At 44.5% G+C, this 24344-nt stretch overlaps 1 protein-coding gene across 1 annotated transcript in view; it reads right to left on the reverse strand.

The window, feature by feature from the left end:
- The window catches only part of IL17RA (interleukin 17 receptor A), a 98162-nt gene that overhangs the window by 2172 nt on the left and 71646 nt on the right, over nt 1–24344 (reverse strand). Inside the window, exons 8-11 of the mRNA XM_069228073.1 lie at nt 19590–19667; nt 18066–18162; nt 17376–17471; nt 10988–11005 (exon numbers count right to left, since the gene is read on the reverse strand). Of these exons, the coding sequence (XP_069084174.1) occupies nt 10988–11005; nt 17376–17471; nt 18066–18162; nt 19590–19667 (289 nt within the window). The remainder of the gene's footprint in view (nt 1–10987; nt 11006–17375; nt 17472–18065; nt 18163–19589; nt 19668–24344) is intronic.

Below are 24344 nucleotides of genomic sequence, written 5' to 3' on the forward strand. Positions count from 1 at the left end.
ATGTCACTTACCCAGTGTACATCTGTTCGTGGCATTAGTCGCTGCAGATTCACATGTTTGGCACAGTCCGCTGCCTGGTGTTGGGCTCGGAGTATTACAAGTTGTTTTTCTTCGAAGAAGTCTTTTTGGTCACGGGACCGAAGGACTCCTCCCTCCTCGGCTCCATTGCGCATGGGCGTCGACTCCATCTTAGATTGTTTTCCCCGCAGAGGGTGAGGATGGAGTTGTTTGGTATAAATAGTGCCCATGCAATGGAGTGAATATGTATGTACGATAAGAGTTTCTAATAATTATTTACAAATGTTCAGATGTTTAAGATTTATGATCTACTTCTAAACGGCTACAGGCTTCCCGGGGAGGTGGGAGGGTACATGTGAATCTGCAGCGACTAATGCCACGAACAGATGTACACTGGGTAAGTGACATTTTCAGTTCGATGGCATATGTTGCTGCAGATACACATGTTTGGCATAGACTAGAAAGCAGTTACCTCCCCTAAAAGCGGTGGTTTAGCCTGTAGGAGTTGAAGTAGTTTGGAATAATGTTCTTAGTACAGCTTGGCCCACTGTAGCTTGTTGTGCATTTAGTACGTCTACACAGTAGTGTTTAGTAAACGTATGAGGCGTAGACCAGGTTGCAGCCTTACATATTTCGCTCATAGGAATGTTTCCTAGAAAGGCCATTGTAGCACCTTTCTTTCTGGTTGAGTGTGCCTTTGGTGTAATAGGCAATTCTCTTTTGGCTTTAAGATAGCATGTTTGAATGCATCTGACTATCCATCTAGCAATGCCTTGTTTAGAGATTGGATTTCCTATGTGTGGTTTTTGAAAAGCTATGAACAGTTGTTTTGTTTTCCTGATTAGCTTTGTTCTGTCAATGTAATACATTAGTGCTCTTTTGATGTCTAATGTATGTAGTGCCCTTTCAGCCACAGAATTTGGTTGTGGGAAGAACACTGGCAATTCTACTGTTTGATTTAAATGGAATGTTGAGATTACTTTTGGCAGAAATTTTGGATTTGTTCTTAGAACTATTTTATTGTTGTGTATTTGAATAAATGGTTCTTGTATGGTAAATGCCTGTATTTCACTTACTCTTCTGAGGGATGTGATTGCAATGAGAAATGCGACCTTCCGGGTTAGATATTGCATTTCACAGGAATGCATGGGTTCGAAAGGTGGACCCATGAGTCTTGTTAAGACGATGTTAAGATTCCATGAAGGAACTGGTGGTGTTCTTGGTGGTATAATTCTTTTTAGCCCTTCCATGAATGCTTTAATAACTGGTATTCTAAATAGAGACGATGAATGAGTAGTTTGTAGGTAAGCAGATATTGCTGCGAGGTGTATTTTTATAGATGAAAAAGCGAGATTTGCTTTTTGCAAATGTAGTAAGTATCCTACTATGTCTTTAGTAGAGGCATGTAATGGTTGTATTTGATTGGCATGGCAGTAGTAAACAAATCTTTTCCACTTAGATGCATAGCAGTGTCTAGTGGAAGGTTTTCTAGCTTGTTTTATGACCTCCATGCATTCTTGTGTGAGGTCTAAGTGTCCGAATTCTAGTATTTCAGGAGCCAAATTGCCAGATTCAATGATGCTGGGTTTGGATGCCTGATCTGTTGTTTGTGTTGTGTTAACAGATCTGGCCTGTTGGGTAGTTTGACATGCGGTACTAGTGAAAGGTCTAGTAGAGTTGTATACCAAGGTTGTCTTGCCCATGTGGGTGCTATCAGTATGAGTTTGAGTTGGTTTTGACTCAACTTGTTTACTAGATATGGAAGGAGAGGGAGAGGGGGAAAAGCGTACGCAAATATCCCTGACCAACTCATCCATAGAGCATTGCCTTGTGATTCGCGGTGTGGGTACCTGGATGCGAAGTTTTGGCATTTTGAGTTTTCTTTTGTTGCGAACAAATCTATCTGGGGTGTTCCCCAAATTTGAAAGTACTTGTTCAGAACTTGGGGGTGAATTTCCCATTCGTGGACTTGTTGGTGGTCTCGCGAAAGGTTGTCTGCTAGTTGGTTTTGTATTCCTGGAATAAATTGTGCTATTAGGCGAATGTTGTTGTGAATCGCCCACTGCCAAATTTTTTGTGTTAGGAGGCACAATTGTGTTGAGTGTGTTCCTCCTTGTTTGTTTAAATAATACATTGTTGTCATGTTGTCAGTTTTGACAAGAATGTATTTGTGTGTTATTATGGGTTGGAAGGCTTTTAACGCTAGAAATACTGCTAACAGTTCTAGGTAATTGATATGAAATTTTGTTTCGTGTATATCCCATTGTCCTTGAATGCTGTGGTGATTGAGGTGTGCTCCCCACCCTGTCATGGAAGCATCTGTTGTTATAACGTATTGAGGCACTGGGTCCTGAAATGTCCGCCCTTTGTTTAAATTTTTGCTGTTCCACCATAGAAGCGAGAGGTATGTTTGGCGGTCTACCAACACCAGATTTTGAAGTTGACCCTGTGCCTGTGACCATTGTGATGCTAGACACTGTTGTAAGGGTCGCATGTGTAGTCTTGCGTTTGGGACAATGGCTATGCATGATGACATCATGCCTAGAAGTTTTAGCACAAATTTTGCTTGTATCTTTTGGTTTGGAAACATAGCACTTATTACCTTGTGGAATGCCTGCACTCTTTGTGGACTTGGAGTGGCAATTCCTTTTGATGTGTTGATGGTTGCTCCTAGATATTGTTGTGTTTGACACGGTTCTAGGTGTGATTTTGTATAGTTGATGGAAAACCCCAGTTTGTGAAGGGTTTGTATGACAAATGTGGTGTTGTTTGCGCATTTTTTTTACTGTGTTGGTCTTGATTAGCCAATCGTCTAGGTAAGGGAACACATGTATCTGTTGTCTCCTGATGTGTGCTGCTACTACTGCTAGACATTTTGTGAACACTCTTGGTGCAGTTGTTATTCCGAATGGCAACACCTTGAATTGGTAATGTATTCCTTTGAATACGAACCGTAGGTACTTTCTGTGAGAAGGGTGTATTGGTATATGAAAGTACGCATCCTTTAGGTCTAATGTGGTCATGTAATCTTGCTGTTTGAGCAGTGGAATGATGTCTTGTAGTGTGACCATGTGAAAATGGTCCGATATGATGTAGGTATTTAGTGTCCTGAGATCTAATATTGGTCTTAATGTTTTGTCTTTTTTTGGAATTAGAAAGTACAGGGAGTAAACTCCTGTGTTTTTTTGTTGCACTGGTACTAACTCTATTGCATCCTTTTGCAGTAGTGCTTGAACTTCTAGTCCTAAAAGTTCTAAATGTTGTGGTGACATTTTGCGTGTTTTGGGGGGGATGTTTGGTGGGAAGTTGTGGAATTCTATGCAATAGCCATGTTGGATTATTGCTAATACCCAATTGTCTGTTGTAATCTGTTGCCAAGATTGGTAGAATTGGCTTAGTCTTCCCCCCACTGGTGTTGAGTGAAGGGGTTGCGTGACTTGAAAGTCACTGTTTAGGTGGAGGTGTTTTTGGAGTCTGGAATCTTCCCCTACTCCTTGGGAATTGACCCCCCCGATATCCCCTGAAACCTCCCCTTTGGAAGGAACCCTGATATGGTGTGGTTCTTGTTTGTTGGCTGGTGGTGTCTGTGGGTTGGCCACGAAACCCCCCTCTAAATGGAGTTTTTCTGAAAGAGCCTCTGCTCTGCGGGGAGTAGAGTGCGCCCATGGCCTTGGCCGTGTCTGTGTCCTTTTTAAGTTTTTCAATGGCTGTATCCACTTCAGAGCCAAACAGTTGTTTCTCGTTGAAGGGCATATTAAGGACAGCCTGCTGGATTTCAGGTTTGAAGCCTGAAGTGCGTAGCCAAGCGTGTCTCCTTATGGTGACAGCAGTGTTGAGTGTTCTTGCTGCAGTATCGGCTGCGTCTAGTGAAGAGCGGATTTGATTGTTTGAGATCGTTTGTCCCTCTTCCACTATTTGCTGCGCCCTTTTTTGGTATTCCTGGGGAAGATGGTCTACGAGAAGTTGCATCTCGTCCCAGTGTGCGCGGTCATATCTGGCCAGCAGCGCTTGTGAATTTGCGATGCGCCACTGGTTGGCTGCCTGTGATGCTACTCTTTTCCCTGCCGCATCAAATTTTCGGCTTTCTTTGTCCGGAGGTGGGGCGTCGCCAGATGTATGTGAATTTGCTCTCTTGCGAGCTGCCCCTACTACCACGGAGTCAGGTGGTAACTGCGAAGTAATAAACACTGGGTCTGTGGGTGGTGGTTTGTATTTCTTATCCACCCTTGGGGTGATGGCTCTTGATTTTACGGGCTCTTCAAAAATTTGTTTTGCGTGCCGTAACATCCCTGGTAGCATTGGGAGACATTGATATTGGCTGTGTGTAGCCGAGAGGGTGTTAAATAAAAAATCATCCTCTATAGGATCGGAATGCAGTTGGACATTGTGGAATTCTGCTGCCCTAGCCACCAGTTGCGAGTATGAGGTACTGTCCTCTGGCGGTGACGGCTTTGTGGGGTATGACTCGGGATCATTGTCCGGCACTGGGGTGTCATACAGGTCCCAAGCGTCTTGATCCTGATCGTCATGACTTATGGTAGTTTGCGCTGGTGAGTGCATTTGTGGCGGTGTTTGTGCCGGCGATGCCTGTGGTGGAGAGGGCGGAGGCGTGACTTTTTTAACCACTTTGGCTTGTGGTTGTGCGTCATCCTTTGGAAGTCCGATCCTTCTTTTCCTCATGATTGGGGGAAGGGTTAATATCTTCCCTGTGTCTTGCTGGATGTACAGTCTCTTTTGTGTGTAGTCCGATTCTACACTTTGGAGCTCTTGTCCAAATCTGTGCATTTGGCCACTTATTCCTTGTTCCTCTGAGTAGGATGAAGGTGTGGTATTTTTCGGCGCCGAGAGAGAATCTTTTTTCGGTTTCGGCACCGACAGAATTTTTGTTCCTTTCGGCATGGATTCTCGGTGCCGATGTTTTTCGGTGCCGGTATCTTGTTTTTGTCTCTCGGAGCCGCTTTCTCGGCTCCGAGGTTGCTCCATGGCGGTCCCTCGACCGGAGTCGGGTGTCTTCGCTATGGGCGTGCCCTTTTTCGGCGCCTTCGACGGGTCGCCTGCTTTATGGGTCGAGCCATGGCCTGTTGGCAGTGGCGTCCCCTGGGCTTTCGGTTTGTCGATGGATTTACTTTTCGACGTCTTACTCACAGTTTGTTGCTGTTGTTCGACGTCGGAGTCTCCGGATTCTGATTCCGGAACCGAGAATGTTTTGTCGACGTGGACGCCATTTGTTGACGCCTGGCTCTTCGGTCCCGGAGTGTTTTTCTGGACCGGAAGGCTCGACAGGCTTCACAGGTATCCTCCTTGTGCTCGGGGGACAAGCACAAGTTACAGACCAAGTGCTGATCTGTATAAGGATACTTACTGTGACATTTTGGGCAGAAACGAAACGGGGTCCGTTCCATCGGCTTCGATGTCGCACGCGGTCGGGCCGACCAGGCCCCGATGGGGGATCGAAACTACCCCAAAGTCTTCCGATGATCGGTGTCGATGTACCTAACTATCCCGATACCGAACGGAACAATACCGACGCTTTCTTCCGAGATTCTGACTAACTTTCCGAACCGAAACACGGAGCGAAAAGGAATACGTCCGAACCCGACAGCGGAAAAAAACAATCTAAGATGGAGTCGACGCCCATGCGCAATGGAGCCGAGGAGGGAGGAGTCCTTCGTCCCGTGACCAAAAAGACTTCTTCGAAGAAAAACAACTTGTAATACTCCGAGCCCAACACCAGGCAGCGGACTGTGCCAAACATGTGTATCTGCAGCAACATATGCCATCGAACATCTGGTTTCCTGGTTTATGACTTTGGCCCTATGGTCACGCTAAACTAGCATGTGTACAGAGGGATAGGCACATCCCTTCTCATGAGTAAATTCCTAGACATGTCCTGTGAACTGGAGGGGCATACTAAACGTTTGCTCAACTGTCCTTGTCATAGGTTTAAGCATGAAAAGTAATGGTAGCAGTGTGCAGTATTTTGTGAATTCACAGTTGTGACCAGACCTTCTATCCATCTCACTACAGTGAAGGACTACTGCTCCAATCACATTATGTACATCTACAGGCTTACGCAAATGCTAGTTCTACATCCGAAATGTATATTGTGTATGTTTGTGCATGTAGCTTGTGTGACACATGCATGATGAGTGTGAGTGGACCAGAGTAATGGAGGCCTGTGTGATCCATTTTGGACACCACTCGACTGGCCTTTTGCACAAGATGGAGGTGAGGTTGTTTTTCCAGACGAACAAGTTATTTACCTTCGGTAACACTCTTTTTATGGGGGATACTCAAAACTAATCTGACAGCAGACTCCTCATCTTTAGAATATTCCCCAGACTGGATCCGGATGTTTTTCTAGCAATGTTCCTGCACGCTGCTAGGTGGCTCCGTGAGGCTCCCCATTGGCCCCATACCATACCGGAAATGAAGGAGTGGCGCATCATAAAAGTCCTATCCCTGAGCGTCAACGTCACTTCCTTTCTTTCCGTGCCTTCAAATGCGGCTCCGGAGTTCTGCTCTCAGTTGACTCTTTCTACTTTATGTGCCCTCAGAGTGTAACAATTGTCAGTACCAGTGTGCTGATCTCTAAATTAGGAAAAAATTTAGATGGTAAAAAGGGGCCTCTCCGCAGAACAGGGAGTCAGAGGTCAGTGAGAAATCTGCAGTTAGGTAAAAGTAGCCTTCAGAAAGAGCATTAACAAAAATAAGAAACTTTTTCTTCTGATGGATACTTCTAAAGGCAGATTCCTCACCTTTAGAGCAGACAATAAAACAATACAACCCAAGGTGGAGGATCTGTGGCGTGGCTTCAGATCAAAATGTCCTACAGGACAGAAAGGGGAAAATGTCCTTCCTATCAAATCTGGTTGTCAAAGAATTAGTGCTTTGTGAATGGGTCCAAGGATGCATAGGTTGGCAGAAGTCAAGGGCAGGCACTCCCCCATGTTAAAGCAGTGGTAGCAGCCTTAGCCCTGCTAGGGCGGGTCCTTAGTCCCTCCAGAGATTCCTTCTTAACCAGTGTGTAGCGAATCCTAATGCAGAGGACTACCCACTTCAACAGAGACCTCTGCTCCACAGTCTTTTCCTCACAAACAGCCCACCTGAAGGTTAAATCTCTTTTGTGGTCTGACGGACGGGGGTGGGAGGGCAAAGAATGCTGATAGGATGATGGATTGCTCAGCATGGGAAGGACTCAAGACTTTTGGCAGGAAGGCTGCACCAGTTTGTCTGGACAGAAGGTGGTGTAGTGTGGTTGCCTAGAGTTTACTCAACTGATGGGCTGAAGTGATCACAATGAGGTATTTTGAGGAAGAAGAGACCACGAGCAGCCTTGCATTTGCTCAAAGGGCAAACATATAAGAAACAGCAAGACCATGCTAAGGTCCCACTGTGGCATAACAAATGGTTTGGGAGGGAACATGTAAGTCAAAACTGGTGATGGTTGGTTCAATAAAAGCCGAAAGGCCACAATGGCCGACAACTAACCTTTACTAGTGTGAAAGAACGGGGTGTAATATGAGGAAATATGGCGCTCACGGTACCAATCTACCAGAGTAAATACCGGGGACCCCCACAAGGGAAACACCCAACCCTCAGAGGTCAGATAACCTCAAACTTCAAGCAAAATGCACAATGGGGTGACCCCAGAAATACAAAGAACAAAGGTTGTACAATTCACAAACAAATGGTTGCACCAATCAGTCCATAATGCAACCAATATTTCTTAAAATTAATTAGTACAGTGAAATTGATCAGTCCAAAGTTTATTGCAAATATGTTTTCATATTGAATAATCAGCAATCCACAGAAATTTGAATTCCCGGTTTCAAGCCAATTTCCGGTTTCAAGCCAACACGTGTTTCGTCAGGATTCGGAGGCGCCGATGATTGTTTAACGGTGCTAATACATGACAATAAGCGTGTTTTTGAATTTCCATCCGGAGAAATCCCACACTGTAATATATTGGTTTTGGATTAACTGACACTACTATCTAGTGTTGGAATGATATTGGATTTGTAAGCCCTGAAGAAGTCGTGTAGGGATGTTAATTACTCCCAAAGACGAAACACGTGTTGGCTTGAAACCGGAAATTGGCTTGAAACCGGGATTCAAATTTCTGTGGATTGCTGATTATTCAATATGAAAACATATTTGCAATAAACTTTGGACTGATCAATTTCACTGTACTAATTAATTTTAAGAAATATTGGTTGCATTATGGACTGATTGGTGCAACCATTTGTTTGTGAATTGTACAACCTTTGTTCTTTGTATTTCTGGGGTCACCCCATTGTGCATTTAACCTTTACTAGTGCCCTCTGCAAGTCCCTGCTCGGCAATAGACAAACAATAAAACATCCAACAGTTTGGCTTTAAAGGGTCTGCCTCGTAGACCCCACACAAGGCCTCAAATTTGTCCTAGCGCCTGGCATTCACAAACTTCGTGGAAAAGTGCATGGCAGTCAGGGTGACAACCGCAGCTTCAGGTGGCAGATTATACAAAGTCAACCGCCACTGCTCAATCTCCACACGTGGAGGTTTATAATGCTAAGGTTCGGCTGAAGTACCACGCTCTGCCGCTGCGACAGAAAATCTTACCAAAGTGGTAGCCCCTGTACAAGACCACTCCTATGAAAGGAAGCCTCTGCGAACTTGTCAGTGTGCGACTTTGGCTCACTGACTGAAAACCCCAAATAGTGAAAGTAACAACTCACCCATATTTCTGAGTCCGGAATCCTTTTGATTGCTTCTTTGGAGAGAAAAGCTTGCACCTATTGCATTAGAATAGACCCTCTGAAACCAGCTCTCATGTGGGAGGAAGGTGTGGTGGGGCAAAAAGAAGTGGGAGAGCACAGATATGCTGAACAATCTGGAGGACCTATCTGTCAGATGTGATGGATCGCCACCTGGATGAAGGTGCATTATACTGCTTCCCACAGGGTGGTTGTGAGCCACATACTACTATTCTCACCCTATAATACATCCCACTGCCACAGCCCCACTGACCTGTCCCTCCAGAAGCTCCACCCTAAGGCACTCACCAGTTTGACCTAATTCTATCTTCTATAACACTGCCAGCTCCCCATCCCATTGGTTGGTTGGGAGTCCAAATATAAAGGCATTAAAATGTATCCCTAAACTGGAAGCACTTTTCCAGGAATGGGAGTTTTCTCTGGTGGTCTTGCAGGGATGTGATTCAGTCACAAACGGTGGTGGACCCGTCACCCTAAATCGGGTGCTCGATTTGTTTTTAATAAATGTATTTTTATTTTGAGAAATGAGAAAAGAAGAAGAAAACTAAACTTTTTCTTCTTCTACACAATAGTATAGAAACAACCATTGTTAATGCAGCTGTAACCATGAAAACAACAAATAAGGATCTCCAGTGTCTATACAGCATAACCCTGTATATCATTTGTATACAAAAGCATCTATATCTTACATCGGCTCTGGTTAGTCTGTTCCATCGAGGAGGAATAATTTATATTCAACCCATGAGACCTGCTTCTGAGGGCTACCCCTTGCCTCATAGTTCGGCCTTTCCAGCAGTCTGCATTCATCAAAAACGTGCCTCCATTTCATAATGCTGCGCGTGGCTGGATTACGCCATTATGGGCGGTCTCTCTTTTTACCACTACCAGGCCTACAGTAAGAAATAGGTTCTGGTATCTTGTGAGATGTAGATCATCCAGGATGTTCAGTAAAACTATTTGTGGGTTAGGCAAGAGCCATCTGCCCTTGACTTCACTGCACTTCCTCTCTGCCCACCCCCCGAAAGACCCTCTACTGGCTCCACGACTCCAGATGGTATGAAACAGGTTTCCTTTCTCTGATTTTGCCTCCATTTTTGGTGGCGCCACCACTGTCCAGTGGAAGTCTCAATGGCATAGACTAGAATTAGAGGGTAGAACATGTGACATAACAGGAAAGGCAGTCCCAGGTTTGTCATAATCTGGTTCTCCGGCTTTAGAGAACTAGTCCAATGATGACACCCTTAAGGCAGGGATGGATGCAGGATCAGGATGCTGCATGCAAGAGCACTGATCTGCATGACCAGACTACTGTTACCAGCTTGGGCTTTTTCAAGCACAAACGATCAACATTTTCCCCACTAATGTGAGATAAAATGGTGGTGTGCGAGTGCCAAACAGATGCACTCAAAAAGGGTCCCCTGAGTGCGTTTCTTTTCCATTTGTGTGCTTGATCCAGTAAGTGTAAGCACATGCATCCCAAAATTCATAAACAATGACTGAGCCAGTAACTTTAATGGCAGAAAAAGTGAGAGAGTGAAGCATACATCTTCATTACGGTCAAACACATGAGTTACTATCGCCCCTGCCTCACGCGCCTGCTGCAGACTGGGTCACCATTACCTGACATGGGCACGCGTCATTCTTGGTGGGAGAGCGTGTAATAGTCGATGCAGTGACATACAACTGGTCTACAGGAAACCATTTCTTGGAGAGAGCGTGCACCACCTCCACAATATTTAAAATTGGTTCACAACAAAGATGGGGAGGAGCTGCATAACTCCATACACTGCGCGTTCCTTCTCATTAACAGACTAGCACCCCAAGGCATCAAGCCCCATCCCCAGTAAACGACGACGATGGGAGACACAGTTAAAGTGTTAGCAGGGAGAGAGACTCGAACAGAGGCCCACTGTTGGTTTACGAGAAAAGGAAGAGAAAAAAGAAGAGTCTTATAGGGGTGAAGTGAGTTATATGAAGAATGGAAGAGAAGACTAGGAGAAGAAAATAAATCATGTTAAGGAGACAAAGCAGAAAGGAATGCAAGTGAAAGAGAGAGGGAAAGTAAGAGATACTAGCAACAGTACTTTCAGTAAGCACCTTGCAGAGGGTAATTAAATGCAGGGATTCAAACACTAACAGCAGATGTGTTAAGAAAGAGATGGCAGCAGAGTAAAGCTGGCTGGAAGCTGTCCAGACTCTCCCCACCTTACCTTTTTCCATGATTTGGCCTGTAACAAAAAGAAGAAAGACATCTTGTGAGTCAAAACCAATCTGAAGGCCAATTCGAAAGAAATAAATTTACCTTATCAGCTCTTTCTTAACCAACTTAGTGGAATAGTACCTTTGGTGACGAAACAAAAGGCCTCAAGAAAAGAACAACCACTGGCAAATCCAACAGGGTTTATCTTCGAATGCTGCTGTAAAGGTTTCATTTTTTTTTTATTTCAAGCAAATGCCAAAAAAAATTAAAAAAACATGCCACCTACACGTGGTGGTCACATGCTGGTAATAAAAAATATATTTTTTAAATCAATAACTATTGCATATATTTTTTAATAGAATAGTAACCTTGATGCCCAGCAGGATGTGTACTTAGAACAGGCATAGAAACACGTGTCAATTTTAATGCCCATTAATGAAAAATTATTCATTTTGGTGTAAAGAAAACGTACTGTTTTTGAATTGCTGTAACTTGGATACAACACGTATGCACACATGGATGCCTAAAACAATTAAAAAAGGATGAAGAATGTAAAGAAAACATTGGCAAAGTAAACTAGTGGCCGTTGGGAAGAGGCAACATCCATCTCCCCCTCACATCCCAAGCGGTCGCCAGTAGGTAGTTATAGTAAGGACCATGGGCCAGATGTAGGAAACTGTTTGCGACTCGCAAACGGAAAAATTTGCCGTTTGCGAGTCGCAAAACGCAGTTTCGTATGCAGAAATGCATTTTGCGAGTCGGAACCGACTCGCAAAATGCATTTCCGACTCGCAAATAGGAAGGGGTGTTCCCTTCCTATTTGCGACTCGCAGTGGGATGCAATACCATTTGCGACCGCGTCGCAGTTACCATCCACTTCAAGTGGATGGTAACCCACTCGCAAATTGGAAGGGGTCCCCATGGGACCCCTTCCAGTTTGTGACTGGACCCACAAATATTTTTTCAGGGCAGGGAGTGGTCCAAGGGACCACTCCCTGCCCTGAAAAAATACCGAAACTAAAGGTTTCGGTTTTTTTTTTAAGTGCAGCTCGTTTTCCTGTAAGGAAAACGGGCTACACTTAAAAAAAAAAAAAAAACTGCTTTATTTAAAAGCAGTCACAAACATGGAGGTCTGCTGACGACAGCAGGCCTCCATGTTTGCGAGTGCCTATACTCGCTATGGGGCCGCAATTTGCGACCCACCTCATGAATATTCATGAGGTGGGTCATTGCGACCCCATAGCGACTCGCAGACGGTGTCTGAGACACCATTCTGCATAACATTTTGCGAGTTGCAAATAGCGAGTCGCTATGACTCGCTATTTGCAAGTCGCAAAATGTTTCTTTGCTACATCTGGCCCCAAGTTTCCATAGAAAAAATATTTTTTGACTTGCCTATATCTGTGGCACCGTTTGACGTATCTTCATGAAATGTCCCAAAACAAACGTCCCGGTGATTCTCTGTGCGCATGAGAAGTTTCGTAGTGAACCGTCAAGCGAGGGCAGACAAAACGGGGCTCAAAAAACATTACGTTTCCCATTTTAATTCCCACGTGTTGACGTCTACAGCCCGAACCGCTGTACGGAATTACACCAAATTTGGCAGAAAGATAGCTGTCGGTACGCAGATTGTGCTTTTTGTTAATTGGTGTAAATCCGTTCAGTAGATTTTTTAGTAATTTAGGGAAATTCAAATTTGTGTGCCTCTGGCTGCAAAGTATTCGCAAACAAAGACAAGCTCATACAGGGAAATACACAGCTCTCATTGGCTGCCAACACTTCAAACCAGGAAGTGTTGGCAGCCATCTTGGAACTCGGTATGAGCTAAGTCCCAGAACAAAAGTAAAAATAACATAAAAGTGGCCAGGGTAGAGACACCATGACCCCTTACAACTGGTAAGGGGGTGCCCCAGAGGGACACCCCCAGGTCAAAAAAACATTTATTTTTTTTTTTTCCACGAGTTTGCGATATTTGCAAATTTGCAGCAATCTTTTGTTTTTCAATTTTAAAAAAAACAAGTGCGGGCTCCCGCACTTGTTTTTTTATAGGCCCACGGGTGGGAGAGGTCCAAGGGGCATTAAAAATGTAGTGGGGGCGGGGCCTCCTTGCCCCCCCACAGCTCCAGGGACCAGCACCTTCTCAGAGCTTTTATTTTTTATATACAGGGGGGGCCTGCAGCCCCCTGCTTCCCTGGGGACCGCCACTTCCCCAGGGCTTTCCTTTTTAAATATTCGTGGGGGAGGCACCCCGCTGCCCTGGGGAACGCCACCTTCCCGAGGCTTTCATTGTAACATAAGTGGGGGCCTGCGGCTGCCTCTCGCTGCCCTGGGGACCGGTAACTCCTCAGTGCTTTCCTTTTAAAATATGCGGGGGCCCGTGGCCCCCCTGCTGCCCTGGGGACCACCACCACCTGGGGCAAATATTAAAAAAAAAAAAAAAAAAAAAAAAAAAAAAAGAGGGTCCCAGTCCCCAAACCCCAAGGACCACCACCCCCAGGGGCTATTCTCATTAAGGGGGCCGCGCGGTCCCCTCATGGAGCCACTGATGGCCCTGGAGACCCCAGCTCCTGCTATGTCCCGGGGGTGCAAAGCTGTTTGCTATGGCTTGTCTGAAGCGCTGCAGCCAAGCCACAGCAAACACTCTGTTGTCCCGCTGTCAAACAGCAGAGCTTTCATCTCGGTCCCCTGCAACCATGCAGGGGCAGGGATGAAATGCTTCAGCAAGCGTGGAGCTGCTGTCAAAGCAGCTCAATGCTTTCTGAAGCATTGGCACTGCAGGGGAAGCCTTAAGCCGTCCCCTGCAGTGCCATGTAGCCAGTAAGGGCATTTTAGTAAAATACAAATATATTAAAAAGAAAATATATATAAATCTATTGGGACTGCAGGGGAACCCTCCCTTTCGGTCCCAGATAGCCCGTAAAGGGCTTTTTATTTAAAAAATAAATAAATATATAGGTAAGGGCTTCCCTGTGGACCCCGATACCCCATAAAGGGCAAAAAAACAAAAAAAAACAACAAAAAAAAAACACTGTAGCTCAGTGTGAAGGTCACAGACCTTCACACTGAGCTTTCGGGGTTTCAGTCTAGGTGGACTAATTTCAATTTTTTTTACTATTATTATATTTAAAAAACATGTTTTATTTTAAACTGGAAACAAATAACTCATTCGGAGTATATCAGACATCAAAGAATAAACATAAATCTCTCTCCCTCTCACTTTCTTTCGCTCTCTCAGTCTCTCTTGCAATCAATTCCCACACCCAGTCAGACACTTATGCATCCACTCACAGGCTAACTCAGAAATCCGTGCAGTCAATCACACACCCACTCAGACACTCATGCACCCACTCAAACCTTCATGCACTCATTAAGAGCCCTAGTCAGACCCTCAAGCACCCACTCAGACCCACTCACTCAGTTACGGACCTACTCACCCACCCACTCAGATCGTCACACACCCACTGACACCCTGATGCATGCACTCTGTCACCCAAACAGCCACTCAGACAGCCACTCTTACCCCTGATACAGCCTCTTACACCTATTCTCACACCCAGAGAGACCGCAGACAACTTCCGCCGTGCATGTGCAAAGGACCCTGCACAGCATCGGGTTGGGTGATTAGGGGGGTTGGCCGCAGGGACTGGCTACCGGTCAGCCCTTGCAGGCAACTCCTACTGCACCCAGAAGGCCGTGCACTGTGAAAGTTTGGGTGCTTACAGGGAATTGGCCTCAGGGCCTTGCCGCAGGCCAGGGCCTGTGACCAACCGCCGCTGCGCACGACCGAAGGTTGGATTCACGTATAGCAATGAAAATTACTATATGTTAAAAAAAAACAAAAAAAAAAAAAACAGACATTTATTGAAACAAAAACGAAGGTTACAGGGACATTATGGTTAGGCTCTGAAATTACTCCTACAAAACCATAGATATTCAGCGGTTATAGTTGGAGTTCTATCAAGTAACTAAAACCCACGCCCTAAGGTAACTATAACTTGCGCCTGCATACCTATTTCTCACATGGGGCTGCCCTCATTGTTTTTAAGCCCCTGCAAGGCCTCACAGTCGCTGTCCAATGCCTTTGCTTCTAGTTATTAAACCTTAAGCCAAAGTGGAGCTTGGAGTACTGAGTGACCACAGGAACTAAGAAAACGTTTTAGGAATTAAATTACTTGGATTACAGGTAAGTCACCATTGTATACTTCACCACCTCGCGCTCTACCACTCTAACTTAAAAAGTGGTGGACCTGTCAAAGCAAGAACTTGGTTTTTGAGTCTGATGTTGAGAAATCGCTTTTATCATTCTGAATCCCTCTGGTATTTTAAAAGTCAGTTTCATGTTCGGTTCCCATGGAAAGCCTGGTGAAGATATGTGTTTTCCACTTTGATGGTTTCTAGCATGTGTTCCAGGTGACACAATATCCTTGTTGACTCTGTTCTGTTCCTTCTTTCCTCTCTCCTCTACCATCTTGCGGTCCCCTATTCCAGCTTCCAGGTCCACATTTCAAGCAGTCCCCTGCTTCATAACACTTTCCATCTATTGTCTTGCACATAACATCGAAGTTTCAATGCACCACTCTGATATATATGAGTGTGCAAACAGCCCATTAAAAGATCCTAATGGGTGTAACACAGGCTTTTTACCAAACTTTGCCAAAGAGACCGCCACAACTCCGTTTTCACACCATAAACCAAAGCTATTTTTTGCTTACTGCTAGTGTTGGTTGTGCCTTTCCTCTCAGTGCAACCATCTATTGCTAGTTATGGTGCAAAGTGGGAGTGAGTAGTAGATTACTGTACATCCATGAGGTAAGGGTTGGGAGACTTTTGGAGATTGTGTAAATCAGTTTACAAAGTTACATTAATGTCAAGCGGACTAAAGCCCTAGAAATGTTTTATGGAGTAGAATTTTGTAAGATCACAGACCAATTATAAACAACATTGAGAGCATTTTATGGAAACACCATCTGACGGACAGAAATATACTCTATAGAAGTTTTCAGAGTGGAATTAGGCATGATAGGAATGTTATATCATGGCTATGGCCGAGTTTTGGGGATGTGAATCTCTTTGAAAAAAAGTGATTTGGATTCCTTGGAATATATTTGGTCTAATATATTAACTTAATTGAAGTGTTAATCTTTGTTTCAATTAGTTGCAATAATGCTGACAATTGCTTGAAACTAAATCTCGATCTAACAGATTTTAATATAGATACTATTTTATACAATGGTTAAAGAAATGGGTTAATATTTAAAATTATGATTCTGACTATAACCACTGTATTAAAATAAAGATGGGGTCATTACATAACTATCTCCTTGTTAAAAGTTATGCATTTGTATCCATCTTTGAGTTAACTAGGATATGTATGTTTTCTTTGTTGAATTTACATACATTTTAAGTCAGGAAGTATTCAGGTTGACGATAATTCAAGGTCCAATCCATTGGTTCATGCAAATAGAAATTTAAAACTTTGTACCCATCAGTTACAGGGTGATCACATCTTATTTGTTTGTCCAGTATTAAGTAACATTCATCAACCTTACATACAGCAAGTACTGTCTAGACTTGGTATTGTAACATGCTCAAAACCAATTTCAGTAGCTCATGCGGTCATGTAGTTGCGATTTTGATAATAAGACTGCGTGTTTTTACGGCCGCGGCAGCACCACTGAGTGTGGGTGACTGAGTCGGTCCCACACCGTCTGGAAGCTGTTGGCCAATTTCCTGGCTAGCCCACAGTGCCTCACCCAACCCAAGAAAGGAAAGGTGATTTGTGGCAACCTAAGCACTTAGTGGGATATTACAAGCCTGCAATAATACTGATTCTGGCATAAATTTCTCCTTGCACCTGAATTAGCACCCCAGTTATTATCCTAACTACATATTGTACAGATGCTTACCAGTTAAATTTCACCAGGTGAAACAGGCAGCAAATCATGTGGTCAAAGTCCATGAAATCAGAGGCTGAGCACCATGGGAAAAACACGAGCTGTTACTGGGATAACTCCATTCCAGTGCCTGAAACTCATTATGATGTACAAATGGTGTGCTCATTAAATACCACATCTTATGGTATCAGTATTTACAGAATGCACAATTTATGCATCGAATTGTGGAACCTATTCCACAATTTGAACCTATAATTCGAAATGGAACCTATAATGAGTACTAAATATTTTTAAAAACAGTTTAAATGACTCTGCAAATAGTTTTTTCAAAGTTCTTACACTTCATTGGAAATATGCAAGAAATGGTACTTGTGAATGCAGAAAACCTACCTGAATTAACTACATACAATAGGTGAGGATCTTCCATATTTGATTGAAAGTAAGCCATGCTCCAATATTATTTGTTCCCAACCCCCACACACAAACTAACATTGCGATTCTTACCTGGGGTCAGCACCAAGAAGATGATCCCAGCTGTGCTGAAGCACACCAGCAGTGCAAAAGAAGCCATGATGTACCAGCGATCTCGACTGGTGAGACCTTTGAAGCAAAGAGATGTGTAACAATCAAGTTAGCACTAGTGATAAGTGGAGTGAACCCTACCCAGTATCGCCGTGCAGTGCCTGGGGTGGGTAGGCATAGCCAAGCCTCAAAGAAAATGTATCTTCACTCTATAGGAGGACCATGATGAGACAAGGCCTTCCCAGCAGTCACTAATGTTTCAGTTGAAAAGTCCTTATCTGGCTGTATTAGAAGTAGCCCCTTTCTACTACCAGCCCAAAATAGTCAGCCTGCCTTCTTTAGACAGTGCTGAAGCAGATACAGAATGGATACTCTTTGGCAATACCAGTTCTTAAATAAATTGTACTGAATCCTGGTTACAAGGTGGTTACGGCACTGGGAAGCTATGTATGCAGTGGTTTTAATGCATTGTGTTGTACGGCCAGGCACCTAACCCAAGCCATCACCGAATACCTCTCCCACCATCAGTTTGTGCATGAAATGGAATCACTTCATCATCCTTGATTCCACACACTCAAGACGCTTAGCAGGTCACATCCGCCCCATTAAAAAGCTCGCCATTTGAGCCAACACCACTGGGAAATGCAGCTCAGCACTGAGACAACAGCTCACCTGGAGAGATTGTTGGATGAGGCGGAAATGTCGGGCAGGGAACTGTAGTCACAGTTCTTCGGCAGTCAGTCCCACAACCAGGGAAGGAACCCCAAATCTGATCGTGAAAAGGAAGCCAAATAAAAAGCAGGATCAAAGTCTGGATGGCTGCACAATGGGAAGAAGCAGGAGCAACACAAACCACATAGGTAAAAGATAACGGATCTACAGGCAGGACATCTGGGGGCCTCTGGATACCCACCAGCAGATTACCGAAAGAAGGACTGTCTAATGTAGGTTCGGGAGAGCTGGATTTATGCCAGATTTCCAGCATATCTACGTAAGACACATTTATACGCAATTAATTATTCTAAAGTGACCTCATTTACATAGTCATAAACTGCAGTAATTCTTACAAGAAATGCTACTGATATTTGTGCCATCTATGCTGTGCAAAAATTCAAAACAGCGTGGAAAAGACACCTGCTGAAACATGAAAGACAAAAATAAGTCAACCAATCGGATCTAAATGTGGATGCAAGATAACTCTCTGTACTTTCAGTTAGATCAACTGCTTTGCCGACATGTAGGGTGTAATTACGACCCAGGTTGTGGTGACGGTCGGAGACGGGGTCCAGAGTGCCCCAGGGTTGCCCCTGCACTGCCCATGTACTTGGCATGGGCAGTACAGGGGCTCCCCCTGACCAACCCTGCTGCAAAGTTCTGCTTTGCAGTCAGTGAACTTTACGACAGGTGCTGCTGCACCCTACGCACTACAGCATTGACGCCAGCTCTAGGAGTCGGAGACAATGCTGTAGGCTGGTTCCTGCTGGGCCAACGGGCGGAAGCTCTGTTTCCGCCCTCTGACCCAGCGGGAAACTTGTAATGGGGCCAGCTGGGAGGCAGCCACACTGGCAGCAACCTACCCGTCGGGACTTCGGCAGACAGGCTTTTCTGTTCGCCAAAGTTGTAATGACACCCTTAGGCTTTTGTTTGTCAGTCATATTCATACAGCTGCCAATTAAATCAAACAAACGTTTATTTCTATAACTAAGGTAAGCATCCCACTTTACTTACATACTACCATCAATGCTATGTAACGTGTCTCGTCTAAATAACGGGGAAAATAGAGGAGGTGAGTGTAGAGGATACAAGGGCAGAGAAGCACTCCAGAGACAAATATAACTAAGAACTGTAAACCCAGGGATGAGAAGTGAAAAAGGTGTGTGTCTGGCTGGGGGTGTAACTGTTCAGGGAATGAGTAAGGTTAACTAACACAAGAGAATTACTGTCTACATTCACTGACAGAAGTTGACTGGTTCTGTAGGTAGAGCAGGTACCTCCTTTTGAACATTAGGTCAACTTTAAGAGTTTATCAAATGTAATACTAAAACAATATATTAAGAAACTAAGTGACCACCAACAGGTATAATGTGGGCAAAACCACTGCAAGGAATGGTTTAGGAGCACTGGAATCAGGAAAGGTGCACTATCAAGAACTCTTCGTGCATTAATGCCCTCCCCATTTGAAACCACATAGATTACCTCGACTTTATACTGGCAACATGTTGTTCTAGTGTCGTCCATGGCAATGGAGACGTTGACACGCTGTTCAGGTCCAACCTGTTAGAAGAAGTCGACAACAGTGAAGTTAGAATAGCTGCTTTCTTCTCAGAAGCCCCACAAAATGAACCACAGCACAGCCGGCAAAGCTTACACCTGGCAGCTTTTTTGCCACTGCTGTTCCCTCAACACATTAGCAGACAATAACATTTCATACTCTTCAGCCTCAACTTGACCAGGATGTGTGTAATAGATGGACTTCAGCATAACTGAGGGAACTGGGCGTTGCGCCTTTTCCCAGTAAGATTAGCACTTGTTTCGCCACTAAAATCATTTCAGTGACATGGGAACCCTCGCTCACTCTGTGCTGTATGTAGAAACGCACATAGCGAGTCTTCTCCAGATGTAGCAAGAAGGAAAGGCCGGTTTCTGAGGGCTGAAAAGAGAAAGCTGAAGGTCTGCCTTCATGCTGCTATGCCAAGAGGAAGTAGGATCTGAAAAATGCATTCCTTGTAACATCTGGGTACAGTAAGGGCTATGTCCTTAGTTGCCCAGGCTACTGCACCCTAAAGGGTCTTCCTCTTTCTTTCTATCACCGGCATATCGAACTCCTTGACAGTTGATAACCACTGCAGCTGTTTCACTTTAACCTCTCCCACCTTCTGAGGTCATTCTACACCACAAGCTGTGCATACCAGTGATAGGGTTGTGGCTTCTGGGGAACTCGACCCCAGTCAAAGTTGCCGGTCACTGAGCAGATGACCTTCCAAACAAAGCATGTGAAGGACTAAATCCCAAGCTGTGCAGCACTAGGTCAGTGGCCCGCAGCCTCCCCGTTATGGAAGTTAGGCCAATTTAAAAATGATGTATTACTTTACCTTGGTTGTTTTTTATTGCTCCCAAGGATGCAGTCACCTTTATTGGAAATCTGCGTACACACCAACCTATTTCTATGACCAGTCACTTTATTGCTACCACATAAGTTCCATAATGGCACGCCATATATCCATCCATACATTATACAGTATGTGGATTCACCTGGGCTGCTTAGCCCTGCACAGACCCCTTAAAATATTATACTGTGGAGTTGACATGCTTGGGAAATGCAATCTTCACTATGGATAGATCCAATGCCCCATACACCATGTTGTTGGCCATGATGGGTTGACCTATCACTGGATCTGGGAGAATCTTATTTGCCCTTCTACTTGACGTCCTTGAGTTGCCTGTTGCTATTTGCAATTGCAGGCTGCATAATCACTATTCTAGGTGGATCCCATTGACACAAATACTGTGGTGGTGTTTTCCCGAGTACAAACATCACAGTCAGCAAGGAAGGGTACCAGCTACACCGTGCAATGATTGTTCACTCAGCTTCATTAATAATTACTATACAAATCACACTCTATTCTTCTCACATCCTGCTACAAATTTCAGCAGGTGTACCAGCAACACTATGCTCACTGCAACTTGAGCAGACAAAGTGTCAGGATTTCACACATCCTACTAGCACTTCCCACACATTAAGTATTATCAGCCAACTCTTCAACCAAACCGGTCCACTTGTAACCACTCCAGACACTGAGTGTTAAAAAGCCTAACAAGTGGCAAATGCACACTATACAAATGCTAGATAACATAACCTAATATATTATTCCTGGTAAGATCACAGAGGAGGGGGTAGAGGTAGCCAGGTTTCTGGTCTGTCGCAGCTCCACTTTTAGGGCACTTTTTTCATTCTCAGGCTTTGAAGTGGCACACTGAAATGGAATTGTGGAGAGGTGCCAGATGTGGGCCTCTTGTTCCAATTCACCAAAATGAGCACTGCAGAAGCAAAACCACTTAGAAATAACAACACCTTTATATGCCCAAGGGACGACAGCAATTGATCAAACATATTATGGTTAAACAACATCCATTTCCCTACAGGGTGTTTCTCATTAAACATGAGCAATTTATAAAAGATTGGAATCATCTACCCATTAATCAACCAACTTCACAATGGGAAATTAAATAAGTGCTCTTTGAAGAAGCACACAATATATGCCTGGTTTGCTCTACAGTAAATGAACTGATGTATGGACACAGTTTCCTATTGATGGAAAATAGTTGCACTTCTGCTCTTTATTAATTTACACATAATTCATTCTACATTGCAAAACATGTTTTGTTTTTTCATTATGAAACATAAAAACAAGCTGAATCCACCAAAAATGAGGGGTTGGCGGGGTTCAAGATAAGCAAATGTAACAAAATAACATTAGAGCATGACACTAGATACAAATAGCAAACAGACACAGATTGTCAATTACAGGAAAATTACAACTGGAGAGTCTATGAGGGGGGCAAGGCAAGTTACATCTCCAGAGCCTATCTACCAAGCTGAGGGCCTGAATTAGATATTGGCGGATGAGTTACTCTGTCACAATAATGACAGATATCCTGTAAACCGGAATCTAAATCCCATAGGATATAATTGGATTTAGATTTCGGAGGATGGGATACCTGTTGGACCTGGCCCTTTTTGCAGGGTGATCTCCAAACGTTTTGCCTCCTCCTATTTTTTCTGACCTTTTTTGTTGGCTTTGGGACTCTGGGCACTTAGCCACTACTAACCAGTGCTAAAGTGCATTAGCTCTTTGTCTAAAATGTACTTGTGATTGGTTTCTCCATGATTGGCATATCTGATTTACTAGAAAGTCCCTACTATAGTAGGTGTGTCCGGGCCTGTAAATCAAATGCTACTAGTGGTTCTGCACTAAACAAATACAAGAGCAACCCAGAATGCTCACGTGAACCTGGGTACAATTATCACAAGACACAGATCCACATGAAACTCATTTTCAATCAATTTAAATATTGTAGCAGAAAAATCATGCTATTGGTTAACTCATACAAATAAATCTTAAATAAAGATGAAAATCATCTGTCTAGAATCTTTTTTAAAAGCGCACTGAATCCAGTACCAACACATATGTAAAAAACGTGTTTTTAATGTTTTGGATGCTGCATCAGTATATAATGGTGAATCATTTTTATAACCATACTTTGTTTATTTTCCTAAAGAGTGATAGTTGAAAAAAGTGATCCCCAAGTGAGAAAAGAGACACCACACCATAAAGCAATAAAGAAATTGCTTATAGTTCTGTGATCTTTGGTGTATCTCGCAAAGACAGCCTCTTATTAAGTTATAAAATATGCTTGTCAATACATTGATAATTCAAAACATATTTGAAGAAGTGTTGTCTGATTAACCTGTCAACAGCACGTTGATAGGGCTTCCTGGGCAGGAAGGGTAGAGGGTCTCTCACTTACACTTCAGAGACTAGTGGCCTGACCCCACACAAAGGACTGATAACTCCCCCACCGATCTCCTGGCAGACAGGACTGGGTTGAAAGGGGAACTGGTGCAATTCAAAACCACTTTTTTTAAGTCTCCTCTACTTCAAAGGCACATTTGGGTATATATATTCTGGGTCTGTGACCTCCAAGGGCTTGTCAGCTTGCCTCCTGTTAAGAAGTCTCTTGGCCATCAAAGACTTCCCCTAAGAGAGAAAATCCACTGTGTTGGAAAATCGACGAAAACGCCTGCATAATCGACGCAGTGCCTGCCTCATTTGCTGAAAAAATGACGCAGCGGCTGAAGAGTTGACGCAGGGCCCATTTCATCATCACATTGCATTTGGATTTTCCACACATCGTCCCTGTGCGTCAAATTATCATCAAACCCTGCTCCGCAGCAAGGAATCAAGGCTGTGTGCCCGGAAATTGATGCACCACTTTGGATGCGAAGAAAGAATCAACGCATCACCTTCACTGCACAGGAAAATAAATAAATCGATGCATCGCTTTACTTTCCGACGTCTCATTTCGTCTGCGGCCTACAGCGTCTATATTTATGACGCATTGCAGATCAATCAATCAATGCATTTATAGAGCGCGCTACTCACCCGTGAGGGTCTCAAGGCGCGGGGGGGTGGGGGGGGATTTACTGCAGCTCAAAGAGCCAAGTTTTTAGGCATCTCCTGAAGGCGAGGTGGTCCTGGGTGGTTCTAAGGTGAACGGGGAGGGAGTTCCATGTCTTGGCCGCCAGGTAGGAGAAGGATTTGCCTCCAGCGGTGGTTCTGCGGATGCGAGGGACGGTGGCGAGAGCGAGGCTGGCGGAGCGGAGCTGTCGGGTGGGCGTGTAGAACGAGAGGCATCTGTTGAGGTATTCGGGGCCCTTGTTGTGGAGGGCTTTGTGTGCGAGGAGCCTGAAGGTGATCCTCTTGTTGACGGGCAGCCAGTGCAGGTGCTTCAGGTGGGCGGATATGTGGCTGTGGCGTGGTATGTCAAGGATGAGGCATGCGGAGGTGTTCTGTATTCGCTGGAGACAATTCTGTAGCTTGGTGGTGGTTCCTGCGTATAGGGTGTTTCCGTAATCCAGTCGGCTTGTGACGAGGGCGTGGGTAACAGTTTTCCTAGTGTCAGTGGGTATCCAGCGGAAGATCTTTCGGAGCATGCGGAGGGTGTAGAAGCAGGCGGACGAGACGGCGTTGACTTGCTTGGTCATTGTGAAGAGGGGGTCCAGGATGAATCTGAGGTTGCGAGCGTGGTCAGATGGGGTTGGTGCGGTGTCCAGAGCAGTGGGCCACCATGAGTTGTTCCAGGCGGACGGTGAGTGCCCGAGGATGAAGACTTCCGTCTTGTCAGAGTTCAGCTTCAGTCGGCTGAGCTTCATCCATTCTGCGACGTCTT

The sequence above is a fragment of the Pleurodeles waltl genome, chromosome 4_1, assembly GCF_031143425.1.
Source record: "Pleurodeles waltl isolate 20211129_DDA chromosome 4_1, aPleWal1.hap1.20221129, whole genome shotgun sequence".
NCBI lineage: Eukaryota > Metazoa > Chordata > Amphibia > Caudata > Salamandridae > Pleurodeles > Pleurodeles waltl.